The following is a 23,746-nucleotide window of genomic DNA, read 5'->3' on the forward strand; positions in this document are numbered from 1 at the left end:
CAGCGGTACATGAACACATGGCAAAGCAGATGAAAAAACTGCTAGAAGCAGGCCACCGCCCAGCTTGGCTAACACAAGGAAGAACAATGCTGATCATGAAGGATCCTCACAAAGGAACAGTTCCATCCAACAACCGCCCAATAACCTGCCTTACAACAACATGGAAACTCCTGTCAAGCATCATAGCCATCAAGCTGCAGAACCATATGAACCAGTACACGAATCCAGCTCAGAAAGGCATTGGGTCCAACACCAAAGGCTCTAAGCACCAGCTCCTAGTAGATAGAGCAGTTGCTTCAAGACTTGAGATCCAGACAGCCTGGATTGACTACAGGAAAGCATATGACTCAATGCCACACGCATGGATCAGTAAATGCTTGGATCCCTACAATGTCAACAGGAAATTAAGACTTACTCAAACTCAGTGGGGCTATGGAGAAAATTGGATGTCAACTCAAGACAACTAGCACAAGTAACCATCAAATGCGGCATCAAAATTGACCAAAGTGATGCACTGTCCCCATTGCTGTTCTGCATAGGCTTGACCCCCCTCAGTCAGATAATTACAGAGTCTGGCTATGGATATAAGTTCAAGAGTGGGAGCACCATCGGCCACCTCCTCTACATGGATGACATCAAGCTGTATGCGAAAAACGAACGAGACATCAATTCACTGATCCACCTAAAAAGGATCTACAGTGAAGACATCGGGATGTCCTTTGGACTGGAGAAGTTCAGCCAGTTGGTAATAAAGAGGCGAAGTAGTCAAGACTGATGGAGTGGAATTACCATAGGGCACATAGCAGATGTACAGAATTGCTACACGTACCTCGGCATTCCACAGGGATACGGTAACCATGATGAGGACGCAAGGAAAGCAGCAACATCCAAACACCATCAAAGAGTCCGGAAGAGCCAGCTCTAAACATATGCCCTGCAAGTTATCAGATACCCTCCTGACTTCGTGTGCTGGCTAAATGAAGACACGAAAGCTCCTCACAATGCATGGAAGTCTACACCCCAAGTTTAGCACACAAAGATTGTTTACCAACAGAAAGGAGGGTGGTCGAGGCTTGATAAGCATCCAAGCCACCATCACGAATGAAACCAGGCGTATCCAGGATTAGTTCAGAAAAATGGCACCAAAAGATGAGATGCTGATAGAAAGCCTAACGCAGCAACAACAACAGATCTGGAAGGAAGAACAGGAACATGAAGCACCACGGCAAGACAAGCTGCTGCATGGGATGTACCATCGATAGATAATGGAGGTGGCAGACATGGAGAAATCTGGATGCCGAGCACAGAGGCACTAATCATAGCGGCACAAGAGCAAGCCCTAAGTACCAGGTCCATAGACCCAAGGTGCAGACTATGCAAAGAAACCTCGGAAACAGTCCAACAGATAGTGGCAGGATGCAAAATGCAAGCAGTATACAGCATATACTGAATGCCACAACCAAGTAGCAGGAATTGAATACAGAAACATGTCTACATCATATGGGCTAAGTCCCCCTAAGTCCAGGTGGGAAACCCCAGACAAAGTGGTGGAGAATGAAAGAGCTAAAATCCTGTGGGACTTCAAGATCCAGACGGATAAGCAGGTGTTGGCTAACCAACCAGACATTGTGATAGTAGACAAGAACCAGATGACAGCAATGACAATAGATGTGGCAGTGCCAAGTGACAGCAACATCAGAAAGAAGAAATATGAGAAGCTGGAGAAATACCAGGGGCTCAGTGGAGAACTGAAGAAGATCTGGAAGGTGGCAGGCCTTTCTAACACTTCTTTTGCACCTGTGGTACTGAAGATTGCATAAAACAATGAGAACCAGTAACCACCAATACTCTAAAATAAATGGCACAGTGAACTGAACTCTGTATAGTATGCAACACTACCAGTTGGAGACTTATGTATTATTTAAGGACCATAAGTACATTCTGTATGCAGATTGAATGCTTTGGTAGATTATATGATCACCATAAATTGATCAGGTTTCATTACACTGAATGCACTTGTTCTTTTATCAGTGGGGCATTGTGTAGCTGTGAAACATCTTGTCCAGCATATACATGGAAAAGTATAAATCAATATTAATATATATATATACACACATAGAAAACAAGAAAAAAAATTCTCCTCACTAAGTTAATTTAATGAAAAAATATTTCACAAATTTGTTTCTTTAACACTGTTTTTTGTCGACGTAAAATTGTGAAGCCGTGTAGGATTTCCTTCAATAATTCTGAATAGTTGATGAAAATGCGAAAAGGAAAAAACAAAACATTAAAAAGGGATTTAAATATTGTAAAGCTAAAACCACTGCAGCTTCTGAATGATCTGTAAGTCTGCAGAAGTGTTGGTTGGGTATATTGACGACCTACAACGATTGATTCCATACTATTGATTTCTTCAGGTAAGAAAGAAAAAAGATACAGATCAGATATTAGAAAAAAAAAAAAAGTTTTGACAGTGAGGGTGATCAATGGGTGAAACAGGCTGCAACGAAATGTGGCAAATACTCGGAAGTCTTCAGAGACTGGACACTGACTGCTGAGGTCCCTTGAAACTATCATTCTAGATTGCTGCCAGTCCTCAAGACAGGTTTGCTTATAGTTATTCATAAAATCTACAAATGTACTTAGAGAAAGAGTAATATTAAATGCCAGACATGGTTTCTCTTTACAAACTCCCAAACAGGCTTAAAGCATTTAAAATAGTTTGTAGAACACTGACACCTTCTCAAAATACAAGGTGAATTTTAGAAACAAGCATGTAATTACTTACAACATATCCTGGCTGATGCTCAATTCTAATCTAATGACATTCAGAATATAATATCTATTAAATACTTGGGTGTACACATCTTTATTAATTTATAGCACTTGGGTGCAGTGGCTGACCTTCTCCCAAGATTAAATTTCTCTTACCCTATGGTGGATAGGGAAAACATGTTATTGTGTATCATGCCTCATGTGCTATACGTCATCCTTTTGCATTATGTGAGCATTCAAACCCTTTTTTGAACTTCAACCCCTTAACGACCGCCGATACACCCGAATTCCCAGCGCTGTGAGTCGGATTTTCAGCCGAGTCTCCAGAGAACATGATTCAGGTCAGTTTTTACCGACCCCGCTTTTGCGATCTCAGTTATTAACCATATAACGGCGACTGCAAGAAAAAAAAAAAAGTCAGATGTGTCATTTAATTTCTCTCTCCTCTGATGTGATCGCACATCAGGAGAGAGAAATAGGGTCCCCAACCACCCCCCCCCCGTTACCTCCCGGTGGTCCTCGGCCCGCATGCTTCCCCTATATGGGAGCCATCTTCTTCCGGGAAGAAAATGGAAGGCATATGCACAGCGCAGAGATCTGCCGGCCAGCATCCGACAAGATTTCATTCACTCATTCATTCAAGGTACTTTCTGATCACTGTGATAAACCCTATCACAGTGATCAAAAAAAAAAAAAAAAAAATAGTAAGTAAACTCCTCATTTATCACCCCCCTAGTTAGGGAAAAATAATGAATAAGAAAATATATTTTCATTTTTCCATTAGGGTTAGAGATAGGCTAAAGTAAGGGCAAGGGTTGCAGTTAGGGTTAGGATTAGGGATAGGGGTGTGTTGGGGTTAGGTTTGTGGTTAGAGTTATGGTTGGGTTAGAATTGAAGGGGTTTCCACTATTTAGGCACATCAGGGGGTCTCCAAACGCGACATGGCGCCACCATTGATTCCAGCCAATTTTGCATTCAAAAAGTCAAACGGAGATCCCTCCTTTCCGAGCCCCGTGTGCCCAAACAGTGGTTTACCCCAACATATGGGGCATCAGTATACTCAGGACAAATTGCACACCAACTTTGGGGGTCTAATTTCTCCTGCTACCCTTGGGAAAATAAAAAATTGGGGGCTAAAAAAAAAAAATCATTTTTGTGGGAAAAAAATGCATTTTTATTTTCACGGCTCTGCATTATAAACTTCTGTGAACCACTTGGGGGTTCAAAGTGCTCACCACACACAGATAAGCTCCATGGGGAGTCTAGTTTCCAAAATGGGGGTCACTTGTTGCGGGTTTCTACTGTTTCGGCACATCAGGGGCTCTGCAAACGCAACATGACGTCGGCAGACCATTCCATCAAAGTCTGCATTCCGAAACGGCGCTCCTTCCCTTCCAAGCTCTGCCATGCGTCCAAACAGTGCTCCCCCACATATGAGGTATCAGCGTACTCAGGACAAATTGCACAACAACTTTTGTGGTCCAATTTCTCCTGTTACCCTTGTGAAAATAAAAATTTTGGGGCGAGATGATCACTTTGGTGGGAAAAATATTTTTTTTTATTTTCACGGCTCTACGTTATAAACTTCCGTGAAGCACTTGGAGGTTCAAAGTGCTCACCACACATGTAGATAAGCTCCTTAAGGGGTCTAATTTCCAAAATGGTGTCACTTGTTGGGGGTGTCCACTGTTTAGGCACATCAGGGGCTCTCCAAATGCGACATGACATCCCATCTCAATTCCAGCCAATTCTGCATTGAAAAAGTCAAACGGCGCTCCATCCGTTCCAAGCCCTGCCGTGCACCAAAACAGTGGTTTATCCCCCTACATATGGGGTATCGGCGTATTCAGCAGAAATTGCACAACAAATTTTGTGGTTCATTTTCTCTTTTTACACTTGTGAAAATAAAAAATTGGTTCTGAAGTAAAATGTTTGTAAAAAAAAAAAAAAAAAAAAAAAAAAAAAAAAAAAAAAAAAGTTAAATGTTAATTTTTTCTTTCCACATTGCTTCAGTTCCTGTGAAGCATGTTATGTTAATAAACTTCTTGAATGTTGTTTTGCGCACCTTGAGGAGTGCAGTTTTTAGAATGGGGTCACTTTTGGGTATTTTCTGTTATATTGACCACTCAAAGTGACTTCAAAATGTGATGTGAGGTTTTGTACATTTTGTTGTAAGAATGAGAAGTCGCTGGTCAATTTTTAACCCTTATAAAGTTTCTAACAAAGAAAAACTTAAGTTTCCAAAATTGTGCTGATGTAAAGTAGATATGTGAGAAATGTTACTTATCAAGTATTGTGTGACATATCTCTGATTTAAGGGCATAAAAATTAAAAGTTTGAAAATTATAATCAGCGAGATCCGTTAAAGTTTTCCAGAGTTATAACCTCATAAAGTGACAGTGGTCAGAATTGTAAAAATTGGCCTGGTCATTAAGCTGCAAATTGGCTCCGTCACTAAGGGGTTAAAAACGCTGTCAAAGTTTTTTTTTTCATAAATCACAAAAGACAACTTCGGAAAGAACATGTGGATGAGATTGGCTCTTTCTGAAGTACACTCGTCCGATGTGGTAATGCATCTCAAACGTCAGTACGAAGTTTTTCCTTGCCCTATGTAGCGATAGCAACATCTTCCAAATTGCTTACATTTCTCTAGGAGACAACCTCGAACAAATGCTGTGGCTGGCCACCATGTTTCTCAATACTCCATCTAAGGTTGACCTACTTCTAAAAAAAAATGCCAGCAGTGTGTGGGGCTGAGTCCCATTCTCTCCAATAGCCAAATTCAAATATTTCAACATCCTGATGGAGAAACATTCCAACCTTCTCGTCAGGTTATCTAGGACACCAAAATTATTGGCTTACAAAATCACTACCAGTCATACTTTCTGTAAAAAATTGTGTAGAATCCCACCTCCATATTTGGAGGGCATGCCCTGATTTTAAGTATTTACATTTTGGAAACGGATGTTGCAGCTTGCCTCTGTATTGATCAGTCTTGAAATCCTAAAAGGATTTAAAGTCCAATAAAAAACAACAACATGTGGTACAGCTTTCTGATATAGCCAACTATGTGCCTTAATAAGGTCAGCCATATCTGTGAACTGGAGGAGCTCACCAATTGGGCAGGGAAAATGCATGACTACTCTGAAAGCCTGGACAGCTATGGTTATGCCCATTTTCTGCCCCCACATCCATTGCCCCCCCCCGCCCCACAAAAAAAAACAAAACAAAAGGCTCCCAGGTCACCCAACCAGATTTGGAGTTAATTGTGAAACCAATTTCCCTCATGCAAAAAGGAGCACTAGTTGCTTGAGGCCCTTATCTACTGTTCCCCATTTCAATTAATTACATCATACAGCGTAGTAATTTTTTGGGTGATAAATTTGAATGAACGCCTTTTTTTCTTGCCGGATGAGTTGTAGTTTTTCTTTACTAATGAGGGGTCCATGTGACAATTGTTTGAGTTTTTTCTTTTTTTTTTTAACGGGAAGTGACCAACCTACCAACTGACTCCCCCCACCCCCATTTGGGTATTTGCCCAGTGGGATTAATAGGCTATATATATTGGTTAGGGAAATTATGGATGTGGCAATTCTAGGCGTCTTGTGTTACATATTTGCATTTTTAACTTATTATTCTCCCTTTAGGAAACTCCTATGGATTTGAATAGGAGGCCGATGTGCTGTACCCTGCTGCGGCCACCATCAAGACGGTGCAGCTCCACAGTTGAGCATTTCTGGCCAGCAGATACTGGCACCGACATAGAACAGCGGCGGTGCTGGGTGTCAGACCCCGACCAGTCATTGATGACGTATCCTAAGTATTTGTCAATGATAAAGTAGTGGACAACCTCTAACAATCTCCTATGAAGCTAGCTTCTATTGCAGCGGTTACACTCGGGTTCTTGTTTTATAACCCAGCCTTCACCCTCAGTGTATAGAATGGGCTCAGAGCAGAAGCCCGCTCTACACATCCAAGGGCTTAAAGCTTTATTCCGATTAAAGGTCATTTTGATTTCTTTTGCAGATAGCCATCTAAAGTGTTTGACTAAGATAGGTGGTTTCTCAACCTTATATTTGGGGCTCTAACCATGTAATTGATTAGTAAGGCTGGTTTCACATTATCGTACCGGAGCTCTGCGTACTTCCTCCTTGAAGCTCCGCCAACTTCCACACTTCTGTTTAGTTCTGCCTACTTGTGCATGCGTCCGGCGTAACTATCTTTAACATTGGGTATGCAGGACATGCGGATTGGTCGTTTTGACGCGCCCGCTCCCTGCACAAAACGCAACTTGTTGCGTTCTCGTTAGGTCGGCAGGCGCATAAAAACAACGCATCCGCATGTCCTGCATACCCAATGTTAAACATAGGTACGCTAAACGGAAGTGTGGAAGTGGGCGGAACTTCAGGGAGGAAGTACGCAGCCCTCCGCAGAGCCCCGCTACGCTAATGTCAACCTAACCTTACAGACTATTAAATATTGTGAGTACACTCTTCCTGGGTGCATGAGAAAATTTTCAGCTGTGCACTTTGACAAAATGTGCTTGAATTCAAGATAACGAAAATGCACTGTATAAAAACAGTTTTATAACATGAAACTCATACTTTCAGTGGATAAACCTGTCCCTGTCAGGAGATGGACATACATTTAGTTCAGTATCATTATCAGCCTTGTGACTTGTAATCTGTAATTGCACCTGTAAGCAGATTAGGAATAGTCCTTGAAAACAAAACCCTCTGCTAAAACCAAAATAACCCTTTAGTGTAGTGTAATATACAATAGTTTAAAAAAAAAAAAAAAAAAAAAAAAAAAAAAAAAATTGGTAAATTTTGCTTAGTGAATTTTTTTAAAAAGTCATAATTCGTTACAGAAATGTATAAATCTAATTAATGTTTGAAATGCACTTGGCAAAACTCATGATAAAACGGAACCCATTTTCTCCAACACAACTAATCTTTTTTTTTTTTTACTTTTGGCAGGCACACCAAGCTGTTACCAAGTATTTAATTTCAGAGCTCCAGATAATGGATCCATTTAATTTTAGGTCTAAGCTGAATTCTAAAGGTGTAACATAACTTTCTGGAATAGCTGTTGTGTGTAAAGGACGAAGAACACGTTCTGGCAATTATATAGCATTTGTATTGTGCTTTTAATAGCAGTTTCTCTATTCAGGCTCCAGTCTCTAGACTGCTAAGCAGTTTCGCTGGTTTTAGAAGCAGTTGAAATTTGATTCCTCACTGAAGACAGAAGTGTAGACAGATTTGAGCAGTTTTGAAGCATGAAAGATCAGTGCATGACAGAAGTGGATAAAGGCAATTTTCTCTAGTAATATCTATTAAAGTTTATCTTCAGTAGTACTGTTAAAAGGAAACTGATTCATAGTGCCTTTGATTTGGGCAGCATGAACTCAGATTATGTAAATCGGGAGAGTCCCGTCACTCAACTGGAACATGGTGGTGAGAAGTGATGAGCAAGTATACTCGCTGCTCGGGTGGTCTCCGAGTATTTTGGCATGCTCGGAAATTTAGAGTTTGCCATCTCAGCTGCATAATTTGCGACTGCTGGACAGGCTGAATACATGTGTGGAATGCCTGTTTGTTAGGGAATTCCCACATGTACTCAGCCTGTCTACAAGTCGCAAATCATGCAGCTGAGACGACGAAATCTAAATCTCCGAGCACGCCAAAATACTCAGAGATCACCCAAGCAACAATTTTTCTTGCTCATCACTAGTGAGAAGCCGTCCAGGGACCGCATTGGACTAGTCATGTCTCCTATTGTTCTTGGATGTCTTTTCAAAACGTATTTATATCTTTTTTTTAAATAAATGAAAAATCTCCAGCATTCCCGCGTCAAACATACCTGGCTGCAATCTTATGAATCTAATCACAGGTACACTCTTTTTAAAGTAGTTCCTATAACTATTCAGTGACCGATGTGGTGCACAGGACTTCATGAAACGCAATACATTCAGACTGCTGTTGTAACTGGATAGTTGAAATGAATCAGTACAGCTACAAGTAGTCACTGGCAAGTCCCATCTACATACCAGTTTTACTCCTCCTGTCCAAGAGGCCCCTTTGAAGCAGTAGGGACTATTGAATCACGATGCCATTTTTTACATTTTGATTCATCACACAAGGAATAAATTGGATACACAAATATACATTAGCAGCATGAAATTTTAATAAAATTTATTTTCTGTAAAAACATGACTTGGGATGATTTGTAGTTACCTTTTTTGTTTTTTTAACAAAGCGTACATCTCAGAGAGAAAAAAAAATATGACTTCAACTGGAAATATGTAAATGAAAGAAACATTTAATATACTGTACAATGCTGAGGTCAGAGAAAAAAAGTACTCAGAAAAGAGCACAGTGCTGTGTTATTGGTAAAGAAAAAGAGCTTTAAACAACGTTTCCCAACTTGCACATTTTCACGGTCTGTTGCCGTAACATGCACCAAGATTGGTAACGTCAGCTGTAGAAATTTATCTTGGCAATATCAGATAAATAACCAAAAAAAAATATAGTTAATTATACAAGTGAAATTTCTTTTTTTTTGCAGTTAACTATTAGATGTTAATTCATTAGATCAATATTCATTTTTTAAAGTTATGTGGAAAGCGGTGAAGCGCCTACTATAAATTATAATTTAAGAATACATTAACCAAACAAATAACTCCATACAATCAGATTTAGCTTTATAAACAAAAAAAAAAAAAAAAACTCAAAACAATTACAGTACATTTACATCACATAACAGATACAGGAAATTAGAAAATATAAATAATTCATGAATTATAGTGCAATTGATTTATGCATAAATATAACTCACTGCCTAAAAAAAGGGGTTTAAATTAATCAAAAAAATCTTTTGCAAATCAAGGCAGCCCACATACTGTACGCAGGTATACCAAATTACCGTGAAATGGAAGTGACAATGGGAATGCTGAAAAAGTTAAAAATTAAGAATATACACGAACCAACCGGTATATTACTGTAAACAACTAATCATTTTCAGTAGTTTAATATACAATGTTATATAAAATGGTCAGAAACTACAAGAAATGGTTTAACAACTTTACCCCATCAGTAGTCTTAAAAACAGAGGCACAGTTTTTGTTTTTCTTTAACTTCCCCCATTATAAAATATTCATAAACATTCAAATAAGCAAAATAATTGAAGGGTTTATTTTTACCTTCACTGTTTTTTTTTGTTTTTTGTTTTTTTTAAGTAGGGAATAGCAAATACCATTTGATTGTTTTACTGAAAGGCATTGGTTAAATAATATTAAAAAAGCAAAAGATATTTATATACACATATATAACGACCGAACAAACCCATTTACAAAGTGTGTAGTTTTGATAACCAGACTCGAAAAAAGTTAAGATATCGCTAGAAGATTAAAAACAAATGCTACTACAAACTGTAAGCATACAAAAAAGTAGTGATGGCTGTCCCTGATAGGAAATCACTGTCAATGAAAAGTTGCCCGTTTTATTTTTTTTCCAGAATGGCAGATAATTCACAGCAAAATGAAGTTGAGACTGCCTGAACTAAATGTATAAAAATATTTTAAAAGAGGCTATCCGGGACTTCGGTAAGTTAACCTGTGATGTTACGCCAACAGAGCAGCACCTTCTCTTACAAATTTACTACCTTGACCGAGCGTCACTGTCATTCTGTCATTGACTCAAACTTACCGGAAGTTAGATGCCAACTACCCGCCTGTTCTGCCGGCAAAGAGCGGTCACCCTCCTGCTTCATTTCAATTTGCGTCAATAGGAGCAACATTTGCTCTTTTGCTTTGTCGATGGGGTGTTTCTGCTCCACACAAGCAGTGTGAAGTCGGCTGTCAATTAGGATGGCAATGGCAGTGAGGTTCAGTCGACATAGCAGATCAGAAGGGAAGGCGCTGCTCTGTTGACATGATTTCACTGGAAGGAGCATCGCCAACAGGAGAGACGGTCATCATGGAGGTAGTCCACAACTAAAGATTAACACTTGCATATAGAGGAGCTGCGGACTTTTTCCGTGAAGCTCCGCCCATGGCCACACCTCCTCCGGTCAGCATGCGGCCTGCGTACCCTATCTTTAGCATTAGGTACGCAGGTCGAGCTGATGTATGCGGATGCCTCCGCATGCGTCGTTTTGACGGTGCAGCGACCTGTGCCGAACGCAACTTGTTGCATTTTGGTGCGGTCGCCGCACCGTCAAAACGATGTATGCGGAGGCATCCGCATACATCGGCATGGCATGCGTACCTAATGCTAAAGATAGGGTACGCAGGCTGCATGTCGACGGAGGCGGAGCTGAACGGAGGAGGTGCGGCCGTGGGTGGAGCTTCACGGAAGAAGTCCACAGCTCCTCTATATGTAAAATCGGCCTAACTGCCTGCAAGTTCTTCGTTCCAGAGCAAAAAAATAAATTTGTGGATGACTCTTTCAAATGAAAATCCACAATGGCGCATGGGGCAGCTTTTCACAAACCAGGAAGGGGATGGGGGTGGTGGGGTTAACCATTAGCACTATGAGAAATAAAAAGAAATATATATATATGTACACCCATAAAACTCAATGCACATTATAACATACAAAAAGTAAATTCAAGTGCATATGTGCAAAGTAATGTGGTCGGTTTAAAGTACTTTATATTTAAAGAGTCGCTGGAATAAAAATTTGATGTATGAAAATAGTATTTTAAAATTTAAGAGGTAAGGAGAAACAGTTTAACGCCTGACAACCACCAAAATGGAGCGTTTAGTATAGGTAATTTTACAAATAAAATAAGTGGTAAAGTGGTCCTAACACTAAAAAATAAAGTGTGCTCAAGGATTACAAAAAAAAAAAACCAAGCAAACAAAAAAAAACAACAAACAAACAGAAGTACAATTTAAAACCCTGAACACATTTGAGTTTGGTTATTAGCCAAAAAAAGTAAATAAAGAAAAAAAAAAATGATAACATTGGTCAGTGTAAATGAACCAATAACCATCCACAAGTGGTTTCTGAAATGCGGCAGCAGCAAATACATAGACATTTACATTGAGGTCCATCAATAGCAGGAGTGTGACAACCCTTGAAAAAATATATATATCAAAAAGGTAAAATCGTTGAACCAGAACAATGAACCCAAGTCTTAAGCTTATCTTGTGCACTTTATGAAACATGCTCTAACCTGCATTCCAAGATGCTCATCTTAGTGAAAAAGTTCATTTTTTTCCTTCCCAAAAGTGGTATATAATAAATAAATCTTCATAAAGTTACATTTTTTTTTTTTTTTTTTTACTTATAGTTCATTTTAAGTCAATATTTTAGACTTTCTACAACTACAAGAATGGGAAATTGCATTTCATAAGTGTCAGTCCACTGATAAATGCTATAGGTTAAACCCAATTTGTTTTTTTCATTTTCACAATTTTTGTATTCTACACAAAATCCTCCCCCCTCAACTTTGTTGAGTATGCATGGATGCAGAGGAATGCTCTCCTTTTTACTTAAAGTAATACTGCATGCATCCACAAGTGTGTGATTTGTGTGATCTGAAAGATAGTCCGAAAGGTTATCCAAACCATGAGTAGAGAAGAGAGGGGGGGGAATAAAAAAAAAAAAAAGAAAAAAAAAAAAATCGAGAAAAGAGGCAAATAAAATAAGACTCTCGTGGAGGTACGGGATAGACTCCCGTGGAGGTACGGGATAGACTCCCGTGGAGGTACGGGATAGAACCCATCTGTCAAACTGTAAGGACTGGAAGGTATGATGTAAGACATCTGCACTGTACTAAGGAGTGTTAGTCATAGTTTACGTAGTCAGCTATGAACCAAGAAACCCTGAATCGTGTAAGCAACCTGTATGTTCAGTACGTATTATCCGAAGTCTGCAACAAAATAAATCTGTCCACAGTGAAAACCCTGAAGAATCTGTTATAAAAAGGCATGTATGTGGTAGAACTGTATCATTTCATCAGAGTATGTCATACCCAACTGAGCGTAGAGTAGACGTGTGTAGTAATATACACACGTAGTAATAAATTCACAATGCATCTACATAGACTTGCTACTATTTCTGGAGATATCAGTCCCTGAATTAACAACATTGTATAAATGAGCGTCTGCCAGGCGAAGCTTTTTTTTGGGAGGGTTCTTCAGTGTTCCAGATCTCTCTTTAACTTTATACTCTAAAGTGCTGTGAGGTACGCCGTAGGCTCCTTGTGCTTTAGAAACACTCATTTTCCCGCTCATAACCATAGCTATAGCTTCTTCCATAATTTCATGATCATATTGTCTGTAGCGTCCACGCTTTCTCCTTGGCTGTTTATCCTTCCGATCATCATCCAGGTTGTCCGAGGATGCGTCGCCGCCTCCATTCTTTGCGTTAAGACTCAAAGGAGAAAGGTCCCTGTGAAGAACGTGAGAATCGACATTGGAGCGCGTTAGACTTCCAGAACATTCAACTTTGCTTTGCTGAGGAAGTAGGTTTTTCAGTTTCTGAAGAGAAGAATTTTCTAGGACTGACGAGGTTTTGGTAACCTGGTACATAACATCCAGAAGACCAGAGGAATCGGGCTGTTTCGTCACAGAGCTCACTCGTACCTGAGGAATTTTCAGTTGTACAATAGGAACTGAAGATTCGTAATGCAAACCTTCCTTTTTTTCTTTGAACTGCGCGACCATTCTCTGGAGAGTTAACTGATGGAGGTAACTGGAAGCTGTTGGGAGTTTCAGTTCCGAGGTTTCAAGTAAACTGAGTTTATTTTTTTCGGTATGCTCTGCTTGAGCCCTTGCCCACAGGGCCACTTTCTGTAGGACAGCACTTGTCTCTGTACTGTCTTTGTATAAATACCCATCAATACAATTTCGAGCTGTGTTCTTAAGATATGCAGGCTTGCCTGCCGATAAGGCTTTTAAGTGAAGTAGCAAAGTTTTCTGAGGTATGCCATAAAGTATGGCGGCTTTGTTAACATCCAGTGTCCCCAAATGAATATCTTTCAATGCTTTAGAAAGCAAACCGTTTGCAAATTCGGGACTGCGGTCCAAATAGTCTTCTCCGTCTGTCTGATGTCTCCTGGATGGATGGAATGAAACGATGGTCAACGGATGCATGAGACGTGTACACAGGTATGGAAGGGGATGGTCCACTCCTTTATTATACTCCTTGCTTAGGTAACATCACCGATTCTCAAAGTTTTTTTTTTTTTTTTGTTATTATTCACAGGTGGAATTTAGAAGTTCTAGAAATACTTTACAGTTCTGCTTGGATACTGTGTCAATCATACGATGGCTTCTAAAGCAAACCAGTCAAGCTTTCAAAAGCATTTGGCAAATATTTGCTCATTGTCTAAGGATTTCTTTAGTACGTGCTACTCCATCTGACAGTTGCTTGCAGAGCCAAACTGTTAAAACTATTTTTACTTAAGCAATTAGTAAAAACCCTTAAGATTCAACTTTTGTTAGTAGAAATGTGACGTTACCGCTAAACAAGTAATAAAAGAGTAAACCCCCTTTATAGATTTTCAGAGACATAACAAGCTCACATATGGCACACTTAGATAAAGCCATTTATAAGTTACAACAAGCTGACAAACACACACGAGAAGAGACCTTAACATCCATAACACATCGAAACGTAAAAAAAAAACCACTCAAACTAGCAAAACTATAGTTATTAGTGATGAGTGAGTATACTTGTTGCTCGGGTTTTCCCGAGCATGCTCATGGTATCTTCCGAGCATTTTGGCGTGCTCGGAGATTTAGTTTGTGTCGATGCAGCTGCATGATTTGTGGCTGCTAGACAGCCTGAATACATGTCTAGCAGCCGGAAAACATTTAGCTGCGTCGACACAAACCAAATCTCCGCGAGCACGCCCAAATGCTCGGAGGACACCGGAGCATGCTCAGGAAAACCTAAGCAACGAGTATACTCACTCATCACTGATAGTTATCAGTATGTCATGTACGATGCATTGCTCAACTATAAATCGTTAAAGCGATCTCTGGGGTCCCTATTACTAGAGAAGTATATGTGAAGCGGGGATCTTATCTTGGTCTCATTTGCTTTTTACTAATCTGTATTTTAAGCTCTGCCTTTGTACAAAAAAAAATAAAAATAAAAATAAATACTTTCTATTATACTGACTTCCAGAAAAGCCTGTGTTTGGCTACTTTGCATAAACACAAGCCAATCAGACATGGTAAAGATGTTGGGGGGGCAGAGAGAGCAGCAGCCTGAACCAATGACAAGAGAGGAGGCGCGTCTCAGACTCCCTGAAGACACTATAGATAGATCACAGACCTGCCCTAAGGGAGCAGAGGTAAAAAGCAGACAAATAAGATGTGAGGAAAATAAACAGCAGGTAACATTCTACAGGTACTGATAGAATTTTTAAGGTGAATTAAAAATGTAAAAAAATATTTAATAGGAGAGGGAAAAAAAACTTTAGCAAAATATGCATTTTAAGTGGAATACTTTTTATCTATACTAAAAATAATCCAGTTTCAGTAACTACAGCTAGAACTTTGCACATTATAAAGATTTATTTATTTCTACATTTTAATATTTTTTATATTGTATTCAAAATGTAAAACAAAGATGGGCAGCCCAAACGCATATATTCACAAGTTAGGCCTCACAGCTTTAATTCAGTAAATCACAAAAAAAAAGCAGGTTTAGGCCGGTTTCACATTAGCGCTTTTTCAGCGCGCGCACGGCTGGGGTAGCTCCGCCCCCGAGCCGGCTCTCTGCCCGGCGTGCCCGCCCCTTGCTTGTAGCGCCGCCTACTAGCGGACAGCGGCGCCTGCGATCGGCGCACCCTATCTTTAGCATAGGGTGCGCAGATCGTGCGCAGGCCGTGCGCTAGTTGCGCTTTGACCTGCGCTGCGCACTTTTGACGGTGCGCCGTGCGCGCCAAAATCAAACTTTTCGGATTTTGGCGCGCACGGCGCACCGTCAAAAGTGCGCAGCGCAGGTCAAAGCGCAACTAGCACACGGCCTGCGCACGATCTGCGCACCCTATGCTAAAGATAGGGTGCGCCGATCGCAGGCGCCGCTGTCCGCTAGTAGGCGGCGCTACAAGCAAGGGGCAGGCACGCCGGGCAGAGAGCCGGCTCGGGGGCGGAGCTACCCCCGGCCGTGCGCGCGCTCAAAAAGCGCTAATGTGAAACCGGCCTAAGAACTTAACTTTTATGGAGACATTAATATTTCAGATCTATTAAAACTATCCTATTGTACGTAAATTATTCTATATTAAATCAGTAAAATTCTCTTAAACAAAAATTATAGCAGCTAAAAGCCAATGTCCAGCCCAATGACTAATACTAGAGCAATCACTGAAAATGTGTAGAATCGCATGATTTCACTCACCCGTTTTTTGCATTTCTGGTTTTCGAGTTCTCATCAAATGCACACCCATTTCTTTTAATAGAGAGATCCAAAACGCCTAAAACAAAAATAGTAATAGCAATATAACTGTTTTATGGCCATCATAGGAAAAGAAGCAAAAAAAAAAAAAAAAAAAGGCTTGCATCGAACATCATCTTATTAAAAAATATACTGGTTAGACAGGGCATTACTGCTCATACTTGTGTGTAATGCCAGGAGAGCAGAGGCAAAGAGGGGGGGCCCGGACGTAGTCCAGGCCCCCCCCTTTTGCTTCTGCTCCCTAGGCCCCAGAGTATAATTATGTACTGTGCACCTGCATGCTGCACATCTCGGCGCAGGGAGCTTTCCTGATTCTGTACAGCTTTCGACACCAAAGAGCCGAGCAGCTACAGGGCTTACTCTGCCTTTTATGTGACGCGCTGCCAACAGTGCCTACGTGATGACATCACATACATGCACCTCTCGCCAGGATACCAAAAGTAGAGTTGTGCCTGCAGAGGGCTCACCTGAGTGGCAAGTATCAAACTTTTTTTTTTCCCTTAAATAAAATGAATTAAAATGGGAGTGGGTAGGGTGAGGAAATAATGATGAATTGAGGTTGGGGGACAGTGAATGATGTATTGAGGTGTGGAGAGCAAATGATGAATATAAAGTGGGAGTGGGGAACAGCAAATGAAAATTGAGGGTGGGGGAGTAAATACGATATAATGAGACTAGGGAGAGAACAAAAGATGAATTGAGGTTGGAGGGCATCAAATAATAAATGGAGGGTGAGGGATGATTAACTGAGGATGGGGAGAGCAGTTGATAATGAATAGAGGGTGGGAGTAAGGACATGACAATGAAATGGGGTGGAGGGGGGCATGTAAATATAATGAATCTGGGGAGCAGGAGGTACAGTGTCAGGTGCATTGGAGATGCGGTTGTGAGACTTGGATTTAACTGAGGAAAGTACAGAGGCTACTTAATTTATATATTGATTGGGTTGGGAAAGGGACTATTTATAGTTCTTGTGGCCATAGTGGTGGATTACAGTTTATTTTTGGAATATGGGTTGCATAGTAACTATATATTAATGGTGGTGCACATCTATTCAGCTGTGCAGTGTAAAAGTTGCAGAAAAAGTGGGGAATGTGCGCTAGATAACTTATTTTCTGCAGAGAGTAGGCCTGGCTGGAAGAAGTGATGGGGGTCTGTGCTGGATGAAGAAAGGTGAAGTTGAAGGACTTCAACTAGAGACGTCACTGGTGAATGAGTGTTTTACCTCTACACTATGCACAGAACTGCTGTATATAATGGCACATATTGTAATAAGAGTTTTTTGTAATTAAATGATCAATACTATAGTATTTGGCCACTGTGTGCTCGTAATCTGTGATTTGGTAAAGGAATGGTATTTGTTCCTTGTATGTGGTATTATTGGTCATTTGTAAAATGTATGCGACACATTCCCTTAAAGAAAAATAAATAAAAATTACTTAAAGTATTAGATATTAAGAAATTTTAATAGAGTAGGGCCCTGCCAAGAGAGTCTACCTTGTCATGATGGCAGGCTTAAAAAAAGAAAAAAAATTCAGAAATTTGTCAAAAAAAGTTTTGCTTTTGTCTTCATTTTCCAAGACCTGCAACATTCTCATTTTTCGGGATATAAGGGCTTATTTTTTGCGGCCTGAGATGATGTTTTTACTGATATTATTTTGGGGTAGAGAAGAGGTTTTGATCACCTTGTATTGCAATGTTGTGGTGACCCAAAAAAAAATACAAAAAAACCCCCCAAAAAACGATAAATTGTGGAGTTTATTTTCTTGTTACACCATTTACCGATCAGATTAATTTACAGATAATTTGATAGATCGGACATTTCTGAACTTGGTGATACCAAATGTGTATTTTTAATTGTTTTATTTTTTAATAATGCAAAAGGAAGGCGATTTGAAATTGGAGTTTTTTTTAAATTGTATTTAATAGTCCCCTTAGGAGACTTGAAGCTGTGATTGTCTGATTGCCTGTGCTATATACAGCAGTGCTTCAGCCACTGGCCAGCATTCACAGGAGGATCACGATGATAGGCTCAGTGTTTTCATCAGACCCCCGGCTGTCATGGCAGTCTATCAGCACCCTGCCATCAATGACTGTCAAATGCCACTGTCTGTGATGGACGTAGGGGTAGAGATCCTGATTCCAACAATGTATAACTACTGCTTGGCAGCTTTTGCTCTATGCACAGTGTACACAGTAAGCTTTTACCGTATATACTCTTGTATAAGCCAGGTATGCATTGTCCCCTCATCCCCCATTCTTGTCTGCATGGCTCCTTATCCCCCATCCTTGTCTGCATGCCCCCCCATGAGAAAAGCATTAAAAAAAAAAAAAAACAACTAAATAAATATCCTATTTCCCTGCGCGCCCTTGCAGCATCTTGTTCCGGTGCCTGCAGCCGAGCGATCGCGTATCACCGCTCATTAGGGTAATGAATTTACCTCTCTCCACACCTATGGGAGTGGAGAGGTGAATATTCATAACTCTTAAGTAGCGCGCACCCATGATAGCCTGGCAGCTGCTGAAAGCCGGCGGCTGTGGCTGACACTGTGCGCGCTATAAAATATATGAATATTCATTGCCAGTGCAGTGAATTTTAATTTCTCTTCAGCAGCGGGCACAGGCTTTCGCCGCAGCTCTTGCCTTCTGTGACCCGCTGCTCCCCCCACAGTCTTCTGGGACAATGACTTATGTAAGCTGGGGGGTTTCAGTGAGAAAAAAAAAATGTGCTGAAAAATAGAATTAGACTTACCGGTAATTCGGTTTCTAGGAACCTTCCACGACAGCCACCTTGGAGGTTGTCTCCCCGCCCTAATGGGGGGACAGGAACACAAAGGTTAAATAACCCTCCCCTTCCTGCTACCTCAGTGTTTTTTCTGAAATACTAGCATGAATAGTTACCGCCAGTAGAGCAGGAATCATCAGGTAAATACATCATATAGGGAGGGAAATTACTGCTGTCGTAGAAGGTTCCTAGAAACCGAATTACCGGTAAGTCTAATTCTATTTTCTCTAGTCACCTTCCACGACAGCCACCTTGGAGTCATACCAACGTTAATTTATTAGGGAGGGACAACGGCTTGCAAGACACGTCTGCCGAACGTCAGATCCCTATCGAAATCCAGTCTATAATGCCTGGTAAAGGTGTGCACAGAGGACCAGGTGGCAGCCCTGCATATCTGCTCTGAAGACGTATTTCCTCTTGCTGCCCAGGACGTAGCGACTGATCGAGTGGAATGGGCTTTTAACGACTCCGGAGGAGAGAGATGTCTTGAAGAATATGCCAGGGAGATGGACTGTTTGATCCAACCCGCTATCGTGTTCTTTGCAGCTTTCTTCCCTTTGTTTCTTCCCGAATACTGAAGGAACAGGTTCTGGTCAATTCTCCACTCCTTGGTTGCTTCGAGGTAGCGGAGAACCACCCTGCGAACGTCCAGGGTATGAAACCTTCCCTCTTTCGGATTGGAAGGATTTGGGCAAAATGTGGGCAACACAATATCCTGGCTTCTATGAAAATCTGACACCACCTTGGGCAAAAAGGAGGGGTCTAGACGTAGCACTATACTGTCTGAATTGAGTAGGAGGTAAGGTTCCTGCACTGATAGGGCCTGTAACTCCCCCACCCGTCTGGCCAATGTGATTGCCACCAGAAACACCGCTTTGAGTGTAAGAATTTTCAATGAGATTTCTGACAGGGGCTCGAACGGGGCCTGTGTTAGGCTATTGAGTACTAAATTAAGATCCCAGGGGGGAACCCGATTAGGAAGTGAAGGGCGAATTCTGCCTGCCGCTACCATGAACCGCTTAATCCAGCGGTATCTAGCTAGGTCTTGGTCAAAGAAAGAGCTAAGGGCAGATACCTGCACTTTTAACATACTTGGCGTAAGCCCTAACTCTAAGCCTTTCTGCAGGAAATCTAGTATTTGGGCAATATTTGGATGGAAGGGGTCAGGGGCCCCCAGGAGGCACCAGGAGCAAAATTTCTTCCATATCTTGCCGTAGATTGCATTTGTCACCTGCTTTCTACTTTTTTGGAGGGTCCGAATCACCTCGTCCGATAACCCTTTAAGCTTTTAGAATATTGGCCTCAACCAAGCTGCTAGCCGCAGCTTGTCCGGGTTCGGGTGTAGCAAGGGACCCTGAAACAGGAGGTCGGTGTTTTGGGGTAGAAGCAAAGGGCCTTCTTGGGCCATGTCCAACAGAGCGCTGTACCAGCTTCGTCCTGGCCACATGTGGGCCACAAAGATCGTTGTGACTCCGTCTGCTCTGATCTTTTGTAATGTTCTTGCCAGCATCGGGATGGGGGGAAAGGCGTAGGCCAATCTGAAGATCCATGGATGGGCAAACGCATCCGTCCCCCGAGCTGCGTACGTAGGACTGAGGGAAAAAAAGGTCGCCACCTTTGCATTCTGCGCATTCGCGAACAGGTCGACCTCTGGGTTTCCCCATCTTGAGACTAGGTTTTGGAAGACCTCCTGGTTCAGACACCATTCCCCTGGATGGACGTCTCTCCTGCTCAGGAAGTCTGCCTGGATGTTTGCCGACCCCTTCAGATGTACTGCGGAGATGGATAATAGGTTCTTCTCTGCCCAGAGGAAGATCCTTGTTGCTACATTTTTTAGACTGGCGTACCTTGTGCCCCCTTGGTATCTGAGATACGCTACCGTGGTCATGTTGTCGGAGTATACCCGAACATGATGGTTCTTGACCAGGGCTGATGCGGCTTTCAGCGACTCTTCTACTGCTGTCAATTCCCTTAGGTTTGACGATCCGGATCTTATGTTCTGAGGCCACTGCCCCTGAAAGTATGAGTCTTCGATCACGGCCCCCCAGCCCCTTAGGCTGGCATCGGTGCATAGTACCTTTAGAGGAAGTTGATCCCAGCTTATTCCTCGTCTCAGGTTTCGATAACTCAGCCACCACCAAAGGCTCGTTTTTACATGTCCTGGAAGCGGAATCCTCTTTGATAGGTTGTTTGGATACTTCTTTGTATTCATTAGGACATATGACTAAAGGACTCGCGTATGAGCTTGTGCCCAAGATACCGCCTGAATGCACGCAGTCAGAGAACCCAGGATGGACATGGCGTCCCTCAGTGTTGGCGCCCTCTGGTCTCTGAACCAGATTACTTTCTGCCGAAGGTCTCTTTGTCGATCTTCGGGAAGAAAGGAGGTTCTTTCTTCCGAATCCAAGAGGATCCCCAGGAATTTCCTCCTTGGAGAAGGATAGAGGGCCGACTTTTGGAGATTCGGTATCCACCCCAGGCCTTCTAGTATCTGTAGGGTCCTTGATACGTCTTGGTTCAGCCGAATTACCGAGGGTGCGACGATCAGCAGATCGTCTAGATACGGCACAATGCATATCCCTTGAAGCCGGATAGAGATGACTGTTTCCCTCATTATTTTCGTGAATACCCTTGGTGCTGAGGATATCCCAAACGGCAGGGCGTTGAACTGGAGGTGGCTGATTCTCTGGTCGTGGGAGATCGCAAACCTCAGGAACTTTCAGTGGTCTGGGTGGAAGGGGACGTGGTAATACGCGTCCCTCAGATCTCGTGGCCATTTGCCAGTTTCGTCCAATCAGTGGAATCGCTGACTTCACCGATTCCATCTTGAACCTTCGGTACTTGATGAAGTGGTTCAGGGGCTTTAGATTTATTATAAGCCTGTATTTTCCTGAAGGTTTTTTTTTTTTTTTTTTTTTAATCAGGAACAAGCGAGAATAATGCCCCCTGCCCTCCTCTTGTGGAGGCACATATGAGACCACTTCTTTCCGTAGGAGCTCTTCTATCTGACGCCATAATATTTTTTGAAGACTTGGGGATTGTGTTGGAGTAATTCTCTGGGTGTGTGTGTGTGTGTGGGGGGGGGGGGTGCTCGAACTCCAGCTTTAGCCCAAATTGTACCGTGTGCAAGACCCACTGATTTGAAGTCATGGCCTGCCATTGGGCGAGAAACTGTGAGCCGACCCCCGACCCAGGAGTCACTGCTTCTCCGGGGGCTGCTGCTGTTGGGGCACAAGAATGTTTCTCCCCTTTCGGGTAGCTCCATCGACCCGTCTTGCCCTTTCCTCTGAATGCCCTCTGGGAGATCTGCTCTCTTGAGGGACGAAAAAACCGCCTTTTGGTGGATTTTTGTTCTGGCAGCGATTTATTCTTGTCTGAGGCCTTCTCTAGGATGTCCTCTAGGACCGGACCAAACACCTGGTGTCCCTGGAAGGGGATAGCACACGGCTTCGTCTTGGAGGTGATATCACCCCCCCATGATTTCAGCCACAAGGCTCTCCTGGCCGAGTTTGAAAGGACAAGGGACCTTGCTGCCACCCGTACCGTCTCTCCTGAGGCATCCGCCAAATATCCTGTTGCCTTCTGGAGGATTGATAGGGAGTCTAGGATTTCCTCTCTTGGCGTACCCCGATAAGTGGTCTTCCAACGTGCGTAGCCAGAAAAACAGATCTGGCTACGCAGGTGGACGCAATATTTGCCTTGAGCAGGTTCATGGAGGCCTCCCAGGATTTTTTAAGATGGCTCTCTATTTTCCGATCCATTGGATCCTTTAATTGGGAAGCATCCTCGAAGGGCAAGGACGTCTTTTTAGTGACCCTAGACACTTGGATGTCTATTTTAGGGATCTCCCAAATAGAATTATCACCCTCTAGGGGAAACCGGTTTTTAAGCTCGGAGGGCACAGTGAGTGCCTTCTCGGGGGAGGACCACTCCTGAGCCACTAAATCCTGTATGATCTCATGAACCGGGAAACCCTTTCTACCTTTGGGTTTCAACCCTCCAAACATTTCATCCTGGACTGAGAGTTTGACCTCCTCGTCCTCTAATCCCATGGTATTTCTCACCATGGATACTAACTCCTCCATATCCTCTGAGGAGAAATAGTATTTTTTCGCATCATGAGTGGATGCGGACATGGAGCCCTCATTCCCAGATATCCTCCGATCCGGAGGAACGGACTTCTCCCGAGTCCGAGTCAGCTTCCACGGGCGCTCTCTTCCTCTTTTTTGGGGCAGGGCCCTGGGCCGCGGGGGTCTGGGCTGCTATGGAAGTCTGCACCTCTTGTCTGATGAGAGCCTTTATGCTGTCAAACAGGGAGGGTTGCTCGGTACGCAGGATATTTTGCGTACAGGGTTGGCATAACTTCTTCCTGTAGTCAGAAGGAAACCTGGCACCACAAATACACTTGCGGGGATTTTTAGGGACCGAGGCCTTGTCTTCCTGCAATTAGAAGAGAGGCTCGCTCAGATCCGTGCCACCGTAGTTTGACAGACGGGACCAGACCTGCTACTCACTGTAGGAGGGGGAACGCTGGGCTCCGCAGATGCTGCAGTCGAGGGCTTCTCACCATCCATGTCTGCACACACCACAGACACACTGCGCTTACCTGGAGCTGCTGCACCTTTTTAAGAGTGTTGCTTGGCGTTCTTCTGTGGTGCTCCTCCCTCCTTCCTTGTCCCTGGGGAGGACTCTGGTCGACCCCCGCCGCCATTGGAGGCCTTTCCCGGGTCCCCCGAGTGCCCGCGCGCGTTTCCCCTCTCACAGGACG

The 23,746-nt window shown here is 42.5% G+C and overlaps 1 protein-coding gene across 3 annotated transcripts in view; it reads right to left on the reverse strand.

Annotated features, from left to right (window-relative positions):
- Positions 1–23,746, reverse strand: part of LCORL (ligand dependent nuclear receptor corepressor like) — a 125,018-nt gene that overhangs the window by 21,176 nt on the left and 80,096 nt on the right. For 2 of the 3 annotated variants that reach the window (XM_073574657.1, XM_073574656.1), the window contains exon 6: positions 16,137–16,212. In XM_073574657.1, the coding sequence (XP_073430758.1) occupies positions 16,137–16,212 (76 nt within the window). Of the gene's footprint in view, positions 1–11,885; positions 13,842–16,136; positions 16,213–23,746 lie in introns of those variants that run through there. The other variant, XM_073574658.1, reaches the window with a different exon arrangement.

This window comes from Dendrobates tinctorius, unplaced genomic scaffold, assembly GCF_039654945.1.
Source record: "Dendrobates tinctorius isolate UK_male_01 unplaced genomic scaffold, ASM3965494v1 ptg000039l, whole genome shotgun sequence".
NCBI lineage: Eukaryota > Metazoa > Chordata > Amphibia > Anura > Dendrobatidae > Dendrobates > Dendrobates tinctorius.